Source organism: Electrophorus electricus, chromosome 3 (assembly GCF_041902795.1).
Source record: "Electrophorus electricus isolate QZ-2024a chromosome 3, ASM4190279v1, whole genome shotgun sequence".
NCBI lineage: Eukaryota > Metazoa > Chordata > Actinopteri > Gymnotiformes > Gymnotidae > Electrophorus > Electrophorus electricus.
In genome coordinates, this window is record NC_137499.1 from 3,086,772 (window position 1) to 3,109,652 (window position 22,881).

At 44.0% G+C, this 22,881-nt stretch overlaps 1 protein-coding gene across 1 annotated transcript; it reads left to right on the plus strand.

Annotated features, from left to right (window-relative positions):
- Positions 1-1,697: 1,697 nt before the first annotated feature.
- Positions 1,698-22,654, plus strand: mmp15b (matrix metallopeptidase 15b). Its single transcript, XM_035532136.2, has 10 exons — positions 1,698-2,798; positions 8,726-8,874; positions 9,224-9,346; positions 9,441-9,748; positions 12,497-12,658; positions 13,425-13,615; positions 15,657-15,795; positions 17,276-17,426; positions 17,616-17,734; positions 18,206-22,654. The coding sequence occupies exons 1-10, from the start codon at positions 2,676-2,678 to the stop codon at positions 18,667-18,669; spliced, it is 1,929 nt and encodes a 642-aa protein (XP_035388029.1). The 5' UTR covers positions 1,698-2,675; the 3' UTR covers positions 18,670-22,654.
- The last annotated feature ends 227 nt before the right edge of the window (positions 22,655-22,881 follow it).

Sequence of the window (22,881 nt, forward strand, 5' to 3'; positions counted from 1 at the left end):
CTGCAAAGACATAAGCTTATGTACTAACAACAACAACATTATTATTATTAACAACAACAACAACAACAACAACAACAACAACAACAACAATAATAATAATAATAATTATTATTATTATTATCTAAAAGCAAATGATCTAGCACCAACACAACTGTTAGCCAGTAGCAACATGATCTGGTGACGGGACGTTAGGTATCGGAGCTCTGATCACCATTGCAAAGCAAGTGTTTTTAATTATGTTTATTTTAATTAATCTTTTATCTCTAATCTTTCATTGTATTTTATTTTTTTTTATTAACTTTAGTTCATTTTCTATTTAAATCAGCTATGTTCAACTTTATTTTAATAAATTGTATTTGTAACGTTATTTTTTGGCAAAGACCTACCTGAGGTGATAGATCTCGGGGTGTAATAAACTTTATTCGTTTTACGTGAAGCACTTTGAATTGCCGCTGTGTATGAAAAGTGCTATACAAAATAATACACACTTAACTTGTCTTAAAACAATTTATAGAGCACTCATAGAGCACCATACACACACTTATAGATGCGCTACACATTTGAAGACTTTGTCCATTTGCTTGTGTTCGTGTTAAAGAATAATCTCACATTACTTTGTCGACCATTTTAAGTGAGGACCAATGCAGTTTACATTTCAACCAGGAGGGGGCGATCTGTCACCAGCCCAAAGTATAAGCCATTTGGAATGGGTTCAAGCCCTCACTAACGCGAGTTCACTCGCACACAGCTCTGATGGTTTTTTACCACACAGCTGGGCCCATTTGACCCTCCGCATTACACAGGTGTGTACGCTGTTTATGAGCTTACAGTATAACGACTAGTTGTTTTGTAGAAACACTAAAGGTTTTAGTCTTACAAGGCTAAGACATCGAGTTTCATATGAAATTAATGCTCCCATTTAGCGGAGCAATTTGATCCTCTTAGTTTTATACATTATGGCACAAGGAATCATCAGTCAGGCTTTAGTGAAGGAATGACTGAACACAACTGATCGCATTTTTTAATTACTGAAAACATACACAAATATGATTGTCATATAGTCAGTCTTTGATGATCTAGAATGACGTGTGTGTTTGCGAGTGTTCACTGAACTGTCAAGTACGTTCCTGGGGTTACTTCTTACCTCTTGTGTGTGTGTGTGTGTGTGTGTGTGTGTGTGTGTGTGTGTGTGTGTGTGTGTGTGTGTGTGTGTGGTGTTTTGGCAATTTTATTATTGAGGAAACTTCATATGTTCGTGCCGTTAAGGTTCCCATTATCTCATCTCCTGTGTACACAGAGCTCTATCAACACCTGTCAGGTGCCTGAATGTTCCCCTCAGACCCTTTTAAACCCCTTTTCGAAATCAGTGGCATCAAAGCGCAGGAGAGGTATTCTCGACCAACTCTTAAAGCTTCCTTTAAAGTGTGCAAACTCAAAATCCATCCCCCTTTTGTCATTTTAAACTACGCTAAAAGATAGGTAATGATTATTGGCTACATTTTTTTTTTTGTACGGATGCTCGCAAACTATAAACAGGTTCCTTTAGTATCCACTGCTAATCAGTGAATCTGACCAGGAATTGACATCTGGGAGTGTATCAACGAAGTCTCCGCGGAGAGGAGATGATGGGATTATTTTCCTACAGACATCCGTTCCCCGCCCCTTCTCCATAGTTTTCTGATAGGGGCTCTCGGAGCAGAGCGCTACTCCATGCGCAAGGCAGGCTAGCACGAAGGCGCAGGGGGAGAGCTGTCATTCTCGCAGAGTTTCAGATGACCCTGGCGCGCCGCAGACGCAAGTGGAAGCGCTCCAAGAAAACTGGAAGGAAAACCTGCGCTTTGACGGGCAGAAAAAAAACGTCACATTAGATCTTCACAAGCGGGTCTGCGATCCAAGATAAGCGTCATAACCCCGGCGAACATTTGGGATCTATGCGAGTGGTACTACTGTCGATCAGTTCTGTCGATTTTGAAGTGACCGGAACTGATTACAGCTGCAAACACTACAATATATATATATATAATTCTGAACGCAGATCTAAGAATTTATGCGTTTATGTTAGTCATTAGTACTTGATCATATGAAGATAACTCTTGCTTCATTGTTGCACGTCAATAGTGGTGAAATCGGGTATAAATTATTACTGATGTGTAGTAATTGTATGCGTCATTAAAACTGATGGTTTGCATTACGTGGTTTATTTGGAGGTTACTATAGGCTAAAGAAGGTTGCCGCTCGTTGTCCTTAATGTGCATTTCTGAAGGGGAGGTAATAAATACAGCGTGGACACACCCGCGGGCTATGGTCCCCAACAGCTCGAAAACTTCGGCCAAAGTACCGGATCTCTTTGAGTTTTGGTACAACTCCGCGCAACCTGACTGCACCTATAGTCCACAGATGTTTAAACATTTTGAATGACAGATTGCGTTCAAAAAGCTGGGAGCCTTGGAGGAGAGGACACTTCCGAGAAGAGGGTGGCGAAACTTTTTTTTTTTTTTTTTTTTTTTTTTGCGTTTGAAGACACCACAGACTGCTGTTAATCTGGTGTTTTAGATTTATTGTGTGTTCCGCCTCTTCAGGCAGTTAACAAGGACCAATTCGGCGGTCCTCAGGTGACGGTCAACCATCTGCGTCTGTTGCATCCTACAGAGTGTTAATACATTGTCACAGTGAACATGGCATTACAATGGGATAACTGGCTCACGGTGCTGTGGAGATGGACATTTATTCCCTCACTTCTGGTACTTTTTCTTCATGGGCCATATACTCTTGGAGATGGTGATTCCTTCAGTGCAGAGGTATTTGTTCTCTTCAAATTTCTACCAGCACACACTATTGTAATTATGTTTGAGCATACACACAGACATCTCTGGAAGAAATTATGTGACCACTTCAGAATTTCATCTCTACATGTATGGCAGCTATTCCATTCCAGTGTCTGCAGAATTCCGACACGGGCTCACCTCACTGTACTTAATGAGGCACTGATGAGGTGATCACCTGAACCAAATCTTATTTAACAAGCAATGAAAGACCAGTGGAGAGCATGCCAAGATGCATGAAAGCTGTGATTGAAAATCACGGTTTTGCCACCAAAAATTGATTTATGAACTCTTCATAAATGAAAGCATTAGTGTGAAATTGTTTTCTTTACATTATTTGAGCTCTAAAACCAACAAAATCTTTTTTGTTATTTTGATCAGTTGCTATTTTCTGTAAATAAATAATAAATGCTCTAAATGACACTTGTCATTCAGAGCATTTATTATTTGGAATTTGGAACAAATGATGTCAGTAATTTATGAAATAAATTTATTTATTTTTTGCTCAAACACGTGTGTGTACAAAACCACACAACTGCCCAAGTCTATGTGCTTATTTAGAACCCTCAGACATTTCTCACTGTGAGCTTGACGGTTCTCCATACCTTTATGCACTCTTTATAAAAAAAGTAGATAGTAGACAGTTTTTGACAAGAAATGCCATTGCTTGCACAGCAGATTAAAAGAAAACAGTGAGTGACCTTGAGTCATTTGTGTGTGTGTGTGTGTGTGTGCGCGTGAGAGAGAGAGAGCACAAGAGAGAGTGAAAGACAAACAGAGTAAATGGACTTTGTCGTCAGCTGCACCAAGTCAGGCCCATGCTGTTACCCACAGTGCTTTTCAACACAGAGCTTAGGGTTTAAAGGCCACGTGTGCTGCTTGACATTCTAGTTCAGATTCATGTGTGTCATTTACATTTTCACTGCTCTACAGTCAAAGGGAAAGTCGTACCTACAGTCATCACTTTGACACCCTCTGACAAGCTTTGCATATTCTGTGTCCACTAAGTGTTGCCATGCAAATGCCACATATGGAGATACAAGTAGTAGGGGGTTACATCATTACACGGTGACCTCCAGTAATGTTTACACTATGAAATATTGTGAATAAATATTGATTTCATATGCCTTTCTTGCAGCTAAGTGAAGAATTCAAAGTCCTTATGGTTTTGGGAACTTTTCCATTTTAGAACAGTTTGAAAGTCTTTTACATCTTCTGTTGTGGGAGTGTGAAGTGTGGGTTTGTTCATGGTATACCACGCTGTACATAAGATCACTGCTGTGGTTCGTTCCCTGTCATTAGTGGCCTGGCACGTAGCAGAGCGCATGTCCCTGGGGATCTGGTCAGAGGCTACAAGAACATGTTCATGTTTTTTTTTATGGGTAGATTTTTGTCTATCACTTAATAGTATGAGCGAATGTGTCTTTTAGCCAAGTACCAGGAATGGTATCTCAGTTCCTCTACTTCTACTGAGCTGGGGATCCATCACTTCCCGAAACTGAGAATAATGAAGGATGGCATAAATAGCACTTTGACTGGGCCAGTCAAAACCTTGATGCGTAATTTTCCCTTGAATTTTCAGTTTTCCTCTTTGGGCTGTTTTGGAGGAAATGAAACAGTAAAAGGGATATACCAGTGTGGGGGCTTTTTTCCAGTTGTGTGGGTACATCCCTCTGAAGACTTCGGCAAAACTCACCTTTGTTATCCACACTGCAGCCTCCAGTCTGCCTACTACTAGTCCTAAGTGATGCTTGAGTCATACTAGACTTACACTTAGGTACCATCTCTGGTGTTCTTTTAGATGGCAGTAATTGCACAGTTTTGTATGACATCTATTTTCAGTGCGCGTGGCCGTAGTTTGACACTTCTGTCAACATGCTATAAATACCTGAAACTGATCAAGAGAAGTCAGTAGGGGATGCTGAAGTTGATGGGTCCAGGCATGCCACAGTGCTGATTGCTGGTATGCAAGCATGTTTAGTGAACGACGCCGGGAAGACTAACCTGGCCTGAACTTTGTGTATCAGGCCGTGGAGGATTATTCTTGCAGCTGGAATTCTTAAAGTAGGGCCTGCTTACTGTTTACTCCATTAATGGCCATTTGGATCTGCTTAGCAAACACACATGGCTGTGGAGTCTGACTTGTCCTGACAAAGCCTGACAGGAGCCGTAAAGGCTGTGCTGACATGCCCGACAGGTCGAGCTCTTTATTCTACCTTGACAGGTTCACACAAAACAGTGGGACAGACAAATTGCAAAATGACGTTGCTTTTAGTTAAGGTTTTTTAAATTTTTTATTCACAAATGCAGAGCCTTCTCTTAATTCTCCTACTCCTTACTGGCTGCCAATAAAAAACACAGGAAAGTTTATGCAAATTCTCTATTTCCTTTTCTCTGCCATTTGTCCACTGAGAGGTATTGGCTCTCAAAGTTCGAGTCTGAGGATTTTTTTCATGGCTTATTACAGTGTGAGATAAGAGAGGGCGTATGACAGGGAGAAGGAGAAACAAGAAAGCTGTCAGCCTGGACATTTGTGCTGCTTGTGATTAGTGAATGCAGCAGCTGTTTTCCAAATGGGCCACAAACAGAAACACAATGGGATGGGGTTATAGAGACGGAGAGGCAGAGAGAGAGAGAGAGAGAGAGAGAGAGAGAGAGAGAGAGAAAGATAGTCAGAGCTGTAGGGCTCCCAGGCAGCTGAGGAGCAACAATGACACGTTTTGTCTTCAGCTGACTGCATCCAGAGGGGCCGACAGAGAGGAGCAGTAGAGACTGGTGTAGGTGGGGAGTGGTTTATGAGATCTGTAGTACACAGCGAGCTGACTGTATTATTTCCTGAAGGCAAGTCTCTGTCTTGCCTTTAACCCCTGAGCTGCCATTCCCACTTGTCCACATGAATACAGCCCTTCGGCAGGTGTCATTGACTTTTCACTGCTGGAAAAATTCACTTGTCTGCTGATTGCCCTACTTGCTCCTTTGACCAAGTAGGGCAATCAGTTGAGTTCCTTTTTCAATTGAGTAAGCTGCCTTTATTTCCAAATAGTGGCACAAGGCGATTAGAGGATCTTAGTACAGTGCAGTGGAGCGGACGGGCCTCTTTCTGGCCCGGTCCACTGGAGATGAGATTTAGCAGAGCTCAGAGCAGGCAGAGCAGCAACCCACAACTGTATCTGCTGCCAAGGCCCCACACTGATTGCGATGTCAAAACGAAGTGTGGTTTTTAAATCTCTTTCTTCCTCTAACCCCCCTCTCTTTCTTTGGTTTCCCATCTTCCACTTGCTTTTTCACTTGATCCTGATTGCTCCCACTCCCTCCCCCTCTCGCTTAATGACCAGAAAGATGGCATGCACCCAAGCCCCAGGAATAAAAGCACTCCCCCGTCGTTAGAGTCTTGGCTGACATTGTGCTGGACACACACATAGTCACACACACACACACACACACACACACACACACAGAATCAGAGTACCCTGTGAATCGCTGGCTCTAGGAGAACCCAGTGATGGTTGTGACTCTCAAGGTCCTTGTGAAGGAGTGGCTGGCATGGCTTAGTTGCTGGCCTCCTCTGCACCCAGTGCCTTGCTTTGTATGCATGGCAGAGGGTGCTGTAATGGCAAAATGCACACACGCTTTCTGTTTTTGAAAGGAGACCTTCATATGTCTCCTTTGCAGACCTGGCGTGACACCTTTGTTTTCCAAAGCCCTTCAATAAATACCTACCAGAAATGATCCTAGGTGCTGGAGAGATATCCTCGGGAGGATATGTGTGCTGATTGAAACCAAGAGAATACTTTTAAAGAGCTGGTATAAAACTGGACCTCCCCCAACTCCTGCCCTGCTGAAAGGCCCCAGGGCCTTGTGGGCCAGGGACACGGGTCTTATCTGTGCGTCCCATGTGACACTGCCACTCTGTGCCTCCCCTGCTTCCATTGCAATACTACGTGAACTACAAGTGGGCACACTTGAGGAGAGCTCCAGGCACTGTTTTGTAGAGATCTTGTGGAAGGAAGAGGGAACATACATTTAGGAGAGATTTGAGAAATAAAGCAGCGATACTTGGAATTGGTACTGGGCTTGGACAGTTTCTCATTGGGTAAACAAAATAAAACACCATGGATACAGTTTAGAGTCAGGGGAAGAAGAGTCCAGAGTAAGGCACATGGGTAGAAAGCGAGGAGAGACAGCTAAGCAGACAGAGGCAGTTCCTTTCCAATGTCCAGCTGTGTGTTGCTTGCTGGCCAGTGGGAGCATGGATTCCGGGGGGCTCTGTGCTGGGGGGGGGGGTTTCCCCCCTGGCTGTGCCCAGAAACAGGGCCATCTATTCAGCTGCTTCCACAGCACACAGAGGGGGGCACAAAGGCCTGCCTCTTATGCAGTTAGGGTGAAGGGGGTGTGTGTGGCAGGCTAGACAACAGTGCAGCAGCCCTGGTCCCAGTGCAGGAAAAGAGGGGGCATTATAGAGGCAACGACCCCGAAACCTCATGAGTCCAGTGGGACATCTCCATTAACCCTCTGATAATTAAGGCCAGCTCAGGCAGAGGTGGGGTGCAGCCCTGTAAAATCACAAACACGGTTTGAAGCAATGCACCTTTGTTGCTGCCCTGGTTGAGCTCAATAGAAAATACTTTGTTCTGATGCCACAATTAAGTGACCAATACAAAATACATCAGTGTTCCTAGTGAGACCACTGTGCAGATAGGACTTGTCCTAGATGCGGCATAGCCTGTGAGTAATTTAACAAATGAAAAATAGTTGTAAAAAATTAAATAAATAAATATTGAGCTCCACTGAGCATCTGCCATATCCTACAAATGGAAATGACAAAAGGTTCATGCCCAGGAGAGCAATTTTAAAATGTATTTTAGTAGAGAACCATGGTGACTCCAACAATGGGAAAATATATGCTGCACGTTTTAGGTAATTTTTCTTTTAGCATAAAAATAGTATTCTGTGGTTAGGCATTTACTGTTTTGTCCATGTTCTGATTTATTTTGAGGTGCCTATAGAATGCTGTGAACTTAGCTGCCTAGCTGTAGGTAATGAAAGCCAGAGATGGGTAGAGTAAACACTCTGTGTAGTCTGTGGGTGCAGTTGGTGCTGTTGGTGCTGTTGGTGCAGTTGTTGGTCCTTGCTGGCCTGTCTGATGTGCCCAGACACTGTGTGGGGGCTGGACCGGAAGGCCTGATTTACTGTAACCACAGGGCAAGCATAACCATGTGGGAGCTTAATTATGTAATTTCTGCCTAATTGTCCAATTAAAGATGCTAAGGAGTGGGCATAGCCACCTACGTTGCACTACAGAGCCAAATTATGCCTAAATCCCACCCTCATCACAAGACACTCTGGGCATTGGAAACCACTCTGTGCTACACAGCCAGCTGGTTACATCAGACTGTCATTGTGTTGTAATAGTGTCTGTGTCTATGATAGGGTCCCTGCCATTGTTCTTTCCAGTAAGGACCAATAAGGACCTTTTAGGGATTAAATCAAGACAAATGTATGCAGAGAAAATGCTATGCGCTTTACTCCCAAAACTGAGGTTAAAAAAACCTTACTTGATTTCTACATGGAATCATAGAAGATTATTCTTTGATATAAACACATGTCTAGATTCAACAGAAATGTTTGGTAGAGCATTATATGGAAACCCACCAGGCTGGGCCTGTAACTTGACCATCCCAGCTGGTGGTGCCTGTACTCAATATGTAGCCACATCTGCCAATACTTTGTCATCCAAACTGGGGTTGTATTAAGTATCTCAGAATAACAGGTGCTACGCGTTTTGATGGTGTCCTTTCTCCTACTTTCCAATACTGCTGTCCAAGCTATAAATGGCTGTGACACTCAATCTAGATAATCTTTGTGGTGTTACATTTCTGTCTTTCTCTCTCTATGTTGCTTAGTCCTGGCTCCGGATGTATGGCTACCTCCCTCAGGCCAGTGGGCAGATGTCCACCATGCGCTCGGCTCAAATCCTGTCCAACGCCATCAGTGAAATGCAGAGATTCTATGGTCTGCAGGTCACAGGACAGATGGATCCATCAACTATAAAGTAGGGCATTTGCTGAATATGTTACAGTAATTACTGTGCTGTAGTGTTTCAGCAACATTCACAAACTAAAGTTTTCATTCCAGCCATGCTGCGTAACACAGCCGCTTTAATATAGCTTTACTATTAAACGATTAACTCTATCAAGGAGAAATTATCATAGCTGAATTGAAGCACCTCTTTGCATATTTCTTGATATTTATAGCCCTTAATATATCAGCATTCCATTTACCTTTTAGGACATCTAAACTTGAACACAGAAAATGGGGGTGGGCGTTACGATGCTTCATTATCTACAAGCTTATTAGGCTCCCTGTAAATGTTCACTGTTCTCCTGTACTTCCTGTTTCAGAGCCATGAAAAGACCACGCTGTGGGGTTCCTGATAAATTTGGTGGTCAAATCAAGACAAATGTTCGCAGGAAACGCTATGCTCTCACTGGCCACAAGTGGGACAAAACTCACTTGACTTTCAGGTAGACATGAACAATCAACCAAACTTGAGACACAAGTCTCAAGCCTATGTTAACTTGAGATAACGATTTTCACATTGTCTCTTGTTTTTCACAGTATACAGAACTTTACTCCTAAGATTGGGGAGTACAATTCATATGAGGCCATCCGTAAGGCCTTTAAAGTCTGGGAGAAGGTAACACCGCTGACCTTTGATGAAATTCCTTACCTGGAGGTCAAATACGGCCGCCGTAAGGAACCTGACATCATGATCTTCTTCGCCTCTGGCTTTCACGGCGACAGCTCGCCATTTGATGGAGAAGGTGGCTTCTTGGCACATGCTTACTTCCCGGGTCCGGGAATGGGCGGAGACACACACTTTGACTCTGATGAGCCATGGACAATTGGCAACCAGAATTTGCAAGGTGAGTCAAAACGTTTGAGATTTTGGTGATACGTGTATCTACAACAAGCGTGTGGCATGTCAAAGTTTTCCACCTTCACCGCCATTACTATGATGCAGTACACAATATAAAGATATTATGCCTGTTTTACAGCTTCAAAATACTCTGACACGTCATCATGCAAACACATTTAAGTGCTTAAATGCCTTTTCCTCCCTTTATTTATTTCCTCTCCATGCTGATTTAGTTTTTCCCTTTACTATGATCATATCTATAAAATCACAAAAAAGGTGGATGACTTCACAGCTCCTCCCGCTGTTAAGTCCCACAGCCTGAGAGAAAAGTTGTATTTTATGAGCCAAAACTTCTCACTCATTCCTCTTGCTGCCTAATAACTTGGAGTGCACTCATTAGCCAGTCTTTCTGGGCTGTTCTGAGAGCTCAGGCGACTACACATTTCGATAGTCTGGTGCTGGCTGGCATTGCTGGGATATTAAACACATGCCAGGTGGCAACAGTGTGAAGAAGCTGGAAGCTTACGGTTCATAAAAGGTTTACTGAATTGTGCTTACAGGGGAAGGATGTGGAGGTAAATGTGGTACGAGACTTTAGCACCATGATTGAAGAGAAATCTTTGAGGTTTATTTGGTTCATTTGGGGAACACATTGTCTTATTTGAAATGCTGCCAGATCTACCACTGAGGTAGAATCCATTGGAAGGAGAGCTGTTGAATACACCTGTTAAATCAGTGCTTGTTCAGGGCTTGTTTTAAATGCTTCCATGAAACATTTTCAAACACAATCATGCATGCAGATTTCATTGTAATGTATATAAACATGAGTCCTATCAAAATATTTGTTTTGAGCAATCTGAGGATCCTAGTTTCATTGTCGTGTTATTTGCTTTAGACCGAGTTTCTGGTATGAAATGATTGTTATGGTTCAAACGAAACAATGTTCCTCCAGGACCATGGTGCAATACAAAACAAGTGCAACAGATAACACACTACGAGAGTGCAAACAATACAATACAGTGCAATAATATCATACAATAAATACAAGACAGGACCAATTCACAATGAACAGGCAGTGCATTTATTGGTTATGTCATAATGCCTTTTTCCCCATTTCTTCCATTTTTATTTGGAGTCTTTACATGGATAAGATAAAGAGCAGCCTCAGGATGCCAGACAGGAGAAAGACATTTCGAAACATTTTTAGCTTTGAATGCAATTCCCTGAGAGGACCATTGAACTGATGTCACTGCATTCCTTCTTAGAACCCAGCAAGTTGAAAGTACAGAACAGAGCAGAACTATTAGCTCGAGACTCTAAGGCCTGTCAGGCCTGTAAATTAGCAAGAGCAAACTTATCAGGACAAATGTGAGCTGACATGACATAAAGCAGCATTCATGGGCAACTGCTTCGTCATAAAACTTTGACACAGCTTCAAAGAGGATGTGCTGTATAGGAAACCTTGATTAATGCCAAGTCAGTTTCCTCTGGCTTTGGATGTCTGAGGTGCTGACAGTGTCTCCTTTGTGGCTGGTTGTTGAACGCCATGTTGCCGTTGCCACACATCGCTGTCATTCGCTGCCCCTCAGACAAGGGCGAGCTTTCATTGGCAAGCAGTGTACATACGTCTGTGCCCATAGGAGCTTTGGCCTGTGAAAGATGTCATTGATTTAGCTGCCTGCAGCCATTACAGCAACCATTTAGCAGTCCTCCTATCTGTTGAGAGCCATTAGCTCCGATATTGCGGTGTCTCTGCAAAACCCTGAACAAGCAACGTTACTCTCTGATGACCTCATTAGGCCTGCGGAGATGGTTAATGCTGTCCACACTGATGAACAGAAGATAGTCTCAACACAGGAAGCAGTCAGTCATCTTTTTTTTTGCTGACGTCCTGGCTGTGGAATCACAAAGAGCCATTTTCTTTACAACCACAAATCAACTGGACGGCTAGTAAATGGAACGGTAGTCATGACTCAAAATGTGCATCGTCACTACAAACTCTTCCAGGCATCGTTCAGACCTTTTGGCATCTGTGTTCTTAAGTCCCAAACGTTCAGCATCGAACCCCCCCACAGAGAGTGCACACATGTGCTGACATGACTGAATAAGAAATCAGGATACTCTGTTCCTGTCCATTACTCCTCCTCTTGTCCACGCCAGCACCGTGCCTGTTGACCCAAGGTCAGCAAAGATGACTGAGGTTTCAAACAAAGAGCAGATTGAGAGCCTACCTGCTTTCAGCACTGAGCCGGAACTAAGAGACCACCCTGGCCCCAGCTCAACCTCCACCTCCCTCCACCCCCACCACCCCTCACTCCCAAATTCTCTGGTCTGTTTACACAGCTCCCCTATTTATAGTCCCCATCCGTATTTCTGAGTTAGACTCCAGTATGGGGTTAGTGCCTTTCTGTCCCATTGGTGTCCATAGCACACCCTCACAATATAGTAGCAATGTATATGACCTGGTGGATTTGCCTCAGTATGTGTCATGTGTCCTGAACCTGAATGTTGAGAATGTTTTCTCCTCTGAGATGGAGAAAGCAGCACAATGAAATCTTGTGTCCACATGGAGCGAGTGTATTACAGCTACCCGGTGTGTCACCTCAATAAATCAGTTCTTTCCTCATTGCTAACCATTAGCTTGTGCTGAACGACCTGTCGACTGCTAATTTCATCTGGTTTATTGTTATAATTGATCATGCTGACTGTCTGTTTCTGTGTCTGTCTGCACCTCCCTCCCCACCCCCCATAATAGGCAATGATCTGTTTCTGGTGGCGGTGCATGAGCTTGGCCACGCCCTGGGTCTTGAGCACTCCAATAACCCCATGGCCATCATGGCTCCCTTCTACCAGTGGATGGACACGGACAACTTCCAGCTTCCAGAGGATGATCGCAGAGGAATCCAGCAGATCTATGGTAATCTGGACCTGTAATACTGCAAATGTGTCAGATCTATGGTAATCTGGACCTGTAATACTGCAAATGTGTCAGATCTATGGTAATCTGGACCTGTAATACTGCAAATGTGTCAGATCTATGGTAATCTGGACCTGTAATACTGCAAATGTGTCAGATCTATGGTAATCTGGACCTGTAATACTGTAAATATGTCAGATCTATGGGTTATACCTGTTACAATAGGAGGCCATGGCTGTTATGATAAAATGCAACATTTGTTATGTTGTGTTACCACAGGTCATACTATAGTAATTTCCAGGCTTTAGTAATTTGGACTTCCCATTCAGTATCATTCTTTATATACCCAGTGTTATGTTTTTATGGCTTTTAGTTTTAGTTGTGCTTGAATTTACATTTGTCTAGGTGGTATTTGTTCTGAATGTAAACTTGATTGTATTTATTTGTGGTAATTTGGTGTAATTTGCCATCCGTTGACTTGCTTTTGGAGAGCGCACTGGTTTAATTGGCTGTTAAGATGGTTTACATTAGTGTTATTTTTGGGTCAGCAGGAGTGGAGTTTCCAATGTAGATGAGCAGGCGTCATGCCCGGTACAATGCCAAAGAGCTCTAGGCCTGCTGCCCATAGCATGCCAGAGGCACTAAAAGAAGCTCCCTGATACTCCTATCCTCTCCTGTCCATGGTCACTACACTCCTATATCGACACTTGAAAGTCATGTATTGTTGTGTTAGGTTAATTGTATTTTCATGTATTGTTTCTCTTAGGGGCATCTGACAGTTCCCCAACTCGGGCTCTCCCCACTGTGACACCACGCCACCCCATTGCCCCTGGAGCTCCTCCCCGCCGTCCAGACAGGCCCCGCACCACGGACCGCCCAGATCAGTACGGCCCCAACATCTGCGAGGGCAACTTCGACACGGTCACCATGCTTAGGGGAGAGATGTTTGTTTTTAAGGTGATTTGGGAGTTTCCACACATTCACATGTATTTGTCTTCATCCATTTCAGTTTGCATGTGTGTAAGAGTCAGCCATGTATTCAGTCATGCAGTTGCACAGATCCAACAAAGTACCTGCCTGAGCAGGCGAGGAGCAGGATGGAAGGCAAGGTGTCATGGAGGGCAAGATGCCTGAACCCTCTGTATGATTCACCGAGTGAATGACGGTTCTGTTGCACTGTGGCACTGATCGGCTGGCCAAGTAAAAGACCAGAAGCAGCACTGAACTGCAGATGCTACACTTGAGTCCTCAGGCCTGTAGCTCTAGGCCTGCTCTCAGTGAGCCTCAGCGAGGCCTGTGGTCTGTCCAACTCTGCTGCTGGACTCCATGCTGGGTCATGAATGGGCTTGTCCTCGGGCTCCAGAGTTCATCAGGAGATGCAGGGGCAGGCAGCGGCCTTGTGCTCAGCACCCTGGAAGAGCCGAGATGTTCCGTAGTTTGTTAAAGAACCGAGATGTCCTGAGGACATGTCACGTCATTATTTGACCACTACACCGTATCGCCCTCGTTTCCATTTTTGCCTTCTTATGGAAATGACATGACATGACATTTTATGGAAATGACATGAGCAAGGTCATATAATCCTCCCTTTTCATCTTTTTTGTCCTCCCTGCTGTCTTGCTTTGGGAGAGCCGAAAAGAGGTGTGTGATGCAGCGTGAAGAGATCTTTTGCTGTATTCTCTTAAGTAGCACAAGCATTTTGAAGACCACACATAATGAATTAAATCTGAATAACTTACATGAGGCTAAAGCTGTCTGGTGGAGATGCATTTGACTCGAGGTGACTGAGCATGTGTGATTTATGGGGCATTTAGTCAGTCTGTGCACAGTGTCCTAACATTTTCTCTTTAAATTGAAAAGTTTTCAACAACAGATCAAGATTAATGCATTGAGTCTTTTGGGGCTTAACAGATTGCATAATGCATTCTAGCCAAGAGAAACAGTATTTATTATGCTGGAGCCTGACGAGTATGCACATAGTGAGTTTCTGCATCTCTTGTCTTTCTCATTTCATATTGTGTAATAAAGGGGGGAAAGCCCTCCTATAAAAGTTTGGATGATTTCCTGTGGCTGACTTGCTAAGTTGTTTTCCACATTTCACAAATGATCAACATTTTATAATGGTACTAACACAAATGGAAAAGCATTTGAAACATGTAATGTGGTGAACCAAACCCAAAGCTAATTGGACACACGATCTGCATGACTGCACGATCCATGAGCAGATTTTAATAGCAGGTATTGTGCAAGTGTTATTTTATTAACTGCTTCACTGGTTTAGATGTATGTTTTTGTTTTGAGTTCAGTTGAGGGACCACTGAGCAGTGACCATATGTTCTTGATTTGAATGACCCTTTCTAGGTTTGCAAAATAATTCTTCGGGTTATGTGGGTAGTTTGCCATACTATACTTATGATCCCTGCAGTCTGCAGGGGATCTTGTACTGTCCTGGATTTCAGGTTTGAATGTGAATGAGACTGACTGTGCTTGGAGGAAGTAGTGATGGAGACACTGCTGAAGTGGTTCAGTTTGCTTGCAGTACTGGTGTTAAATTATGTTTGGGTCAGGTTTTGAGTGACCTTTGAGTGACCTGAGAGCTGTTTCGCTAGTAGATCCTCACAGTTTGCACACAGTTTGCACACTCTGCTTAAAGACACAGCAGTTTGCCGTTTGGTCTGCTTATGCTTGCTTGGTTTCAATCTGTCGACACACAGAACCATCTTGCATTCACGCCAGCGGTGACCAGCATGCCCACAGCAAAGCAAATGCAGTAGCTTGAAACAGATGATTTACTAAATGGCCTGGTTTTGGCTTTGGTCTCGGGGAGGACCAGCAACCTTCTAACTCCAACACACACAGATAAGACAACTACCATGAGACTAAAAAACGCCTGTCAGCTACAGACCAGACACACCCATCATAAATCAGAGCATTGTGAGGTAGAAGCTTCACGGGGTCTCCTCTCTTTCTAACAGTGTAACTCACTTTGCCTCTGCAGGGTCGCTGGTTCTGGAGGGTGAGGAGGAACCGGGTGCTGGATAATTACCCCATGCCTATTGGGCACTTCTGGAGGGGCCTGCCAGGGGACATCGACGCAGCATACGAGAGACACGATGGCAGATTTGTATTTTTCAAAGGTGCTTTTCCACATCTATGTCTACTCTATGCAATGGGATTTATTTTAGTCTTGTAAAGACACATTATTTCAGACATGTTGGAAAAACCTCATAGAAACCATTACATATACTGCTTCCAACGTCTGTCAATTTGCCATGCCCAGAGTATGACTAATTCCTGACTTAAGTGTAGGAGCCATTGATTTTGGTCAGTGTCATTCACTAAAGGAAGGGTCCGTAATTTCCCTTAGGTAACTATTAGGTTTTAAGATGATGAATTTTACAGGTACATTTAGTGAGAGGACACGAGTTCTTAAATTGCAGAGCCCCTAGTTGGACATGTCAAGGTTTTATAGCAGACTCAGAGCAGAACTTATAGGCTGCCACTAAAATCCTTACGAGGCAGCTGTAGCTATTGCTCCTTACCTCTGGGTCTCCATAACAGTTTCCTGGGTAACAAAGCAAAGGGCCATAAAGAGTAAAAGGTTTGACTTGCACTTGCATTGTTTTTTTGTGTTTGTTTTATTTTGTCTTTCTGCTACTTGATTTGGCGGAAGTCAAAATGAGCTTAGTTAGCACTTGAGCTTCCCACATGATTTCCACATGATCCTCCTCTTTATATTTTAATAAATATGTCCCACATGGTCTTCTCTGTTTCTGATACAGGGTATTTCCCACTTTTTGCCATTGTTGCTGAGTTGGATGTGTAGGATGTGTAGTTTGGATAAATACGTAAAGTCCGTGAGAGAAAAAAAACGTCAACCTTTTTTCTTGTGAGAAATTTGGAAAACATCTGTAGGGCAAATGATGTCATTGGCAAGGTCTTCTCGAAGCTGGATGCTCGCCATCTGAAAAAAATCGGAGGGCCAACACTCTTGGACGGCAACATCTGTTATATTTGAGGCGATGCCGCTAAATGAGCCCATGGGTCCCTTACCACTGCCCCACCCTGATCCTACCCCACCCTGATGCTGGCTACCGAGATTACACTTTTCCACGATGAGAATGTAGACCAGCGGAATCAAACCAGGACCCTGCGGACAGTGCCACTGTGTCTGCCATGCTGTAAAATCATAATAGTAATAAAAAACCTACTGCTTGGTCTAGGGATATGTTATGATGTCACACAGTATTCTTTCAGCGGATTATCATGAGAGCGTGGGATTTTAACCAAACCCAAAATGTTAATGCGTTTTTTTAACTATGTTGTCATCCATTGTGGTTATTTATGTATTGCTTATGAGCGGCAAGACAAGTCGATTATACAGGAAAGGAGGTTTGCTTGCGTGTTTCTGTGACTGTCTTAGCCAGAGGGAAAGAAAGTCCCTGTACGTGCGCTATAAGAGCGCGTGAAGCGTGGAGTATTTCGGCCCTTCCTCTTTCTCCCGCCCTCTTCTCTTTCTTTCCTCTCTTACCTCAGCATTGTTTTCGTCTGGGCTCGGAACTCTTCCTCTATTTGCTCTCGTCATGCTTCCCCATCTCGCTCTCCTACTCTCTGCAGGAAGCCAGTACTGGCTTTTCCGGGAAGCCAATCTAGAGCAAGGCTATCCTCAATACCTCTTCGACTATGGCAGAGACATCCCCTATGACAGGATAGAGACAGCTATCTGGTGGGAGCCATCAGGGTATACCTACTTTTTCAAGGGAGACAGGTAAGCAGACTGTCCTTCCTGTCCTGTCCTGTTATACTGATATGTTATCCCATGTAGTCTTTTTAATGCCTTTGCATTGTTATAATACTATTGCTAAAGAGGACAGTATGCGTTGGTCGTGTTCTCTGTAATCTATGCACTTTATTCTTAGTAAGCAGTTAAAAGTGCGTTTTTTTTCCTCTTTAATAGATACTGGCGCTTTAATGAACAGTCGCGAGTGGTGGATCCAGATTACCCAAAGCCAATCAACGTGTGGGGCACATCAGTGCCCATCTCTCCCAAGGGAGCCTTCCTCAGCGATGACGGAGGTGAGTGGGGGAGCTAGGAGCAGCCCGAAACCCTCATTCCACTGAAGAGAGAGGGGAGGGGCCAGTCAATCAAGGAGGTGGTGAGGGTGGGTGAGGGAGAAACGTGATCAGGGAATTTCAGTTGAGAGTAGGGGAAAGAATGACATCACTGAGAGAAGGGATTTTTTTCTTTCCTTTGTCCTGTGCTAGTCTCTCCAGAAGTGCTTACCCCAAGGAAGGTTTGCGCTCTTAGTCTGAGTACCATCGATTAGGAAGGGCCATGGGTGACATTGTCATTGACGATTTGGCATAATTGAATGATGGATGATTGAGTTTCTGCTGGTTGTTTTTTACTTTACACGTCCATTTCGTCAACCACATTAGTAGTGCAAATTGCACTTGTGAAGTGAGGGGAAGTATTACATGGGTTTTGGTTTCTGTTCCCCTCTGCATACATTGCTGTGTTCAAGATCCTGTGTCCCCCCCCCACAGCTTACACATACTTCTACAAAGGCACCAAGTACTGGAAATTTGACAACCAGCGCATGAAGAGCGAGCCTGGCTACCCCAAGTCCATCTTGCGGGACTTCATGGGCTGCAGCGTGGACGTGGATCCCGATAGGGACACGGACGTGGACCCTGGTCGCAAGTGGCCCGACAGGCCGCCCTTTGACCCAGACGCCGGGCGAGACGCAGACAAGGAGGAAGACAAGGACCGCGAGCACACAGATGACGTCGACCACAAGGAGGGCACAGAAGAGGAGACAAACGAGGTGGACGTGGTCCTGAAGATAGATGAGACGGAGCGCACCATGAACATCATCATGGTGACCGTGCCACTGGTCCTGGTGCTGTGCATTCTGGGACTGATCTATGCCATCATCAACACGCTGCAGAGGAAAGGAGCGCCCAAGTACCTGGTGCACTGCAAGCGCTCCTTGCAGGACTGGGTTTAACTCTGACCTCTGACCCCTCTGATCTCTCTTCCCTCAGCCCATGTCCTAGTGTATTTTTTTGTTATGGACGCACATGCGCGTGCGCGCACGCACACACACACACACACACACACACACACACACACACACACACACACATGCACACAGCACACACTCACTTGCATGTACACACACACACACACACACACACATGCACACAGCACACACTCACTTGCATGTACACACACACACACACACACACACACACACACACACACACACACACACACTCCCTATATTCTTTTATCCCATGGTGCTCTCCCAATGAGTTGACTAGTCTATTTATATCAGGAAGTTTGCACATTGTTTTTGTTATTTTCCTTTCTTTCATCATGGTATTGTTTTCTTTCCTCTTCTGTTCATATTGTGTGCACATTTCTTTTTACTTCTAAACGAGGAAGTTAGCCTGCATTCTGCAACAGGGAGTGATGTACTGTCACGTTGCTCTGCCGTCATACTCCAAACGAGGATGAATCAAGCAAAAATGAAACATACTGATAGTCATGTGTAGTACAAAAAAAAGGGATATAAGGAACTAAACCTTTGTCCATCTCTGAGATTACTCTCTTCGGTCCTTTTCATTGGGACCTACCTGTCACTTACTGAACAGTTCAAAGGTCAACAGAAAAGACCTGATGTAGAATGCTGAGGGCTGTGGCCCCTCCCCCTTTCAACACAACTGTCCATTTCAGATCTCTGCTTTTATTTGCGCTTGCCTGTGACGAAGAACAAAATCACTTGCATTTTATTGCCTTAGTCCAACCACTCACACTATTGTTGTAACAATGGTGTCTTGGTCTTGCCAGCCAAAAGTCTTCCTGTGGTTTTCTGCCTACACGAGGAGCTCTCTAATCTCCCCCGTGCTGCCTAGTGTGTTGCTTTCTCTGTACGGCCTTGTGATACCATGTTGACTATAATCTTTTATTATCAGAGGAGCGTAGTTCACGTGGTGCTTTTGATTTCGGACAAAGGAAGCGTACTGTGAAACCACTCCGCAGGGGACGTGAGGGAAAGTTTGAGGTACTGCACGCAGAGGGAGGGGTTTTAACAAATGTTGATGTAGGAACCACTAGCCAAGTATAGGCTTGCTTTAAACAATACAAGCCAGCGCATACACAAAAAAAAAAGACTAAAAAAAATACCACTCGTGCACAAAGCTCAATTATATATAAAGAAAACCATTATGGAGGCACTTTCTACTTCCACTTAAGATACTGGCTGTTAGATAATCCTTTCATTTTAAAAACAGCAGGTGGGAGAAAACATTACTAACCTCCCATCACCCCAACGCAAATCCCTCTGCGCCAAAAAAGATTGCTCGCTCGCTCTTCTACCGAAAGGTGGAGAGGGGGTTGGGGTGGAGCGAGGGGGTGGAAGAACAAGGAAGAGGGGGATGCATACGAAAGAATGACAGAAAGACATCTGTGTAAGTTCAAAGTGTGTGTGTGTGTGGGGGGGGGGGGGGGGGGGGGGTTCAGATGCAGAAACCTTATCTGCTAAGTCCGTTTGGAAGAGGCTTATGTCTGTTAGTTCTGAGGCTGGGCAGGGTTACTTTATGCACACGAGGCCGATTTGGGTATGGGGGAGGGGTACACAGGGCCCTGACTGTAGCTCATCTGGTCATGGGGGAGATGATGAGAGGAGAAGAGAGCCAACCTAGAGACATGCGGCGCTGAAATGGCGTCCCTGTATGCGAGCCCCATCGACACGCGCCCAGGCTAGCCTCTCTGCCACCAGTTATTTTTGACACACATTCTTTGAATGAGAGCAGAAACAGGATCTGTGGCTGGCATCCGCTCTGCTCCATTCGGGAGCTCCGAGATGTCCTTTTGTTTCACCTGTGCCCGTCGGGACTCCACAGAACATGCTAGACCTGCTGCTTGACTTGGTGAGACTGGGCCACTGTATTTAGACCACTCTCAGAGGTGCTTTGCTTAGTCTATGGTATAACCATCTACCACTGCACAGATTCAGTGGTGTGTGCTTTGACGTGACCAGGAAAGCAGTGAGAAACAAACCAGTTATTTACCCTCCCCGGCAGAGGAGCTGTGCCCATTGCAAAGACAGAGAGAAGGGCAAAGAGTAGAGAGTGAAAAAAGAGTGATATTATAAATATTGCCTTGCCAGGCGAAGTTGAGTCTGAGGCACTTTCATAAATATTATTGGGAGACTAGAGGAGATGGGGGACAGTCATGATCTGCATGCTGCCCCTGATGGAAGAACGGCTGCCAGACAATGCCCCACCCCCTCCCTCCTCACACCACGCCCCCGTCACCGAGGAGAAGAGTTAATCAGAGATAAAAGCCCTTCCGCCTCTGCCTCCCCTCCCTGCGCAAATCAATGAAGAATATACAAACAGGCCTGAAGGGTATCCGGAGGGAGAGGCTCGTTCACTCAACCGGCGAAGCTCACCCCAGGCAAGTCCCGTGAGTGCCCGCGTGAGCAGACTTTGACCTCCGTCAGCCCGCACCTTTATGGCCTTGCTTTTAGAGACTGTGCGGTTGTTTTGGTGTCCGGGTTGATTGATGCCCTCTTTGTGTTTGCTTATCCAATCGAAACCGAATGCTCTGCCAAGGCCATTCAAAGTGAGTGTGCTTAGCACAGGCTCTATTCTGGTGAATAGTCCACAAAGGAACGACTCGCTTTTTGCAAATCATAGATCCTTCCCTGAGGATGGGACTAGCTGTAAGACTGTGTAGAGTAGCTTGTCATTCACTAGTGTAATATTTTTTCTGATACAGCTAAAAACTGTGGAAAGGGAAGATGGGGCTAGTGAGTGGCTGATAAATAAACACAGCTGCACACATTTTTGTGCATAGTGACATGTAGCAAAGGACTTAATAGTCCAGCATTTTTTTCCAGCTTATTTTCTGTCCAAGTTTCTGTCTCCCAACTCTGTTCTGGACTGACTCGAATAACAGTGGCTCCTCTCACTCTGAGCATTATTGTCCTGCGTACTTCTTAAGACCAACTGGGAGAAGCGGCTTTTGGCCAGAACCAGGAATCATCCTTCCACAGTCACTCAGCCTCTAGCATACCCATCTTAAAGGCATTATGTGTGCCATTCAGGGTTATAATGAAATATCCTCTAGAGTAGCAGCTTCTACTTTTTAGCAGCAGTGCCATTGTGTGAGGATCAGTCAAACAAGACGTTGGATGTGGGGATTGTTTTCATGTAAAGATGCATTAGTTTCATTCTTTCTCACTTGATGTTTCGTGATTTATGCCTGAAACCAGAGGTACCTCCTGTCCTCCCCCAAAGTAAATCTCTCCAGTCTGTCTTTCCTGTCATCAACCACTTGTCTCTTTGTCCAGGAAATGTAGTAAATAAACAAGACAAACAAAGGATCTCATATTGACCTGGTAAATGTGGCACCTTCTAGTGTTAACTCCAACCGTGCAGGGGATGTTGGGGAGCATTTTCCGTCTGTGCCGTGGTGAGTGAATCCCGGTCTTAGAGGACAACTAGCCTAATCTCACGAGCCAAACACCATGCTTTTTAACATTAGACAGTTCATTTACATATTAAATAAGTACCAAGTCAGGTAAAGAAATAAAAGATCACTAAAGTTGTTAAACCAATGTCATGAAAATTTCGCACGCAACTTCTGTTGCGCTGCACTTACTTTTTAAAAACCTCATCTTTATTAATGATGATTAAATGTATGGTATTTCTGTGGTTACATTTCTTTTGATTTCATAGTTATCTTGTTTGATTTTAATTGGTTGTTTTTAAAATTGTAAATATTGTAGGACTTTTTAAAAGTTATTTTTAGATTTTTCATTTGTTAATAACATTCCTATTTTTGTGTTTTGATTGTTTTCTGATGTAGAAACTGAAGATTTTATACGTTTGTGTTGTTTGTTGATCACATCTGTTGAGTGTCTTTAACGATCCATGCTGGACATGTAAACAATAATAAAAAATGCTCTGAAGATAAAAAGATGACGACGACGATGATGATGTGAAGTGTGAAGGAAGATGATAAAAGAATGATTAAACAAACACTTCAAGTTAAAATGAAAGATTTTTAAAATGAATGTCAGTAATGTTGAAAGCTCAATACTCTTACAATATTATCTGATCTTAAAACCTGATTTGAAACATAATTCTACCCAAAGGCTGCAAGTGCAAATTTAATGTAAGGGGACCAAATATAGAACTGTATATGA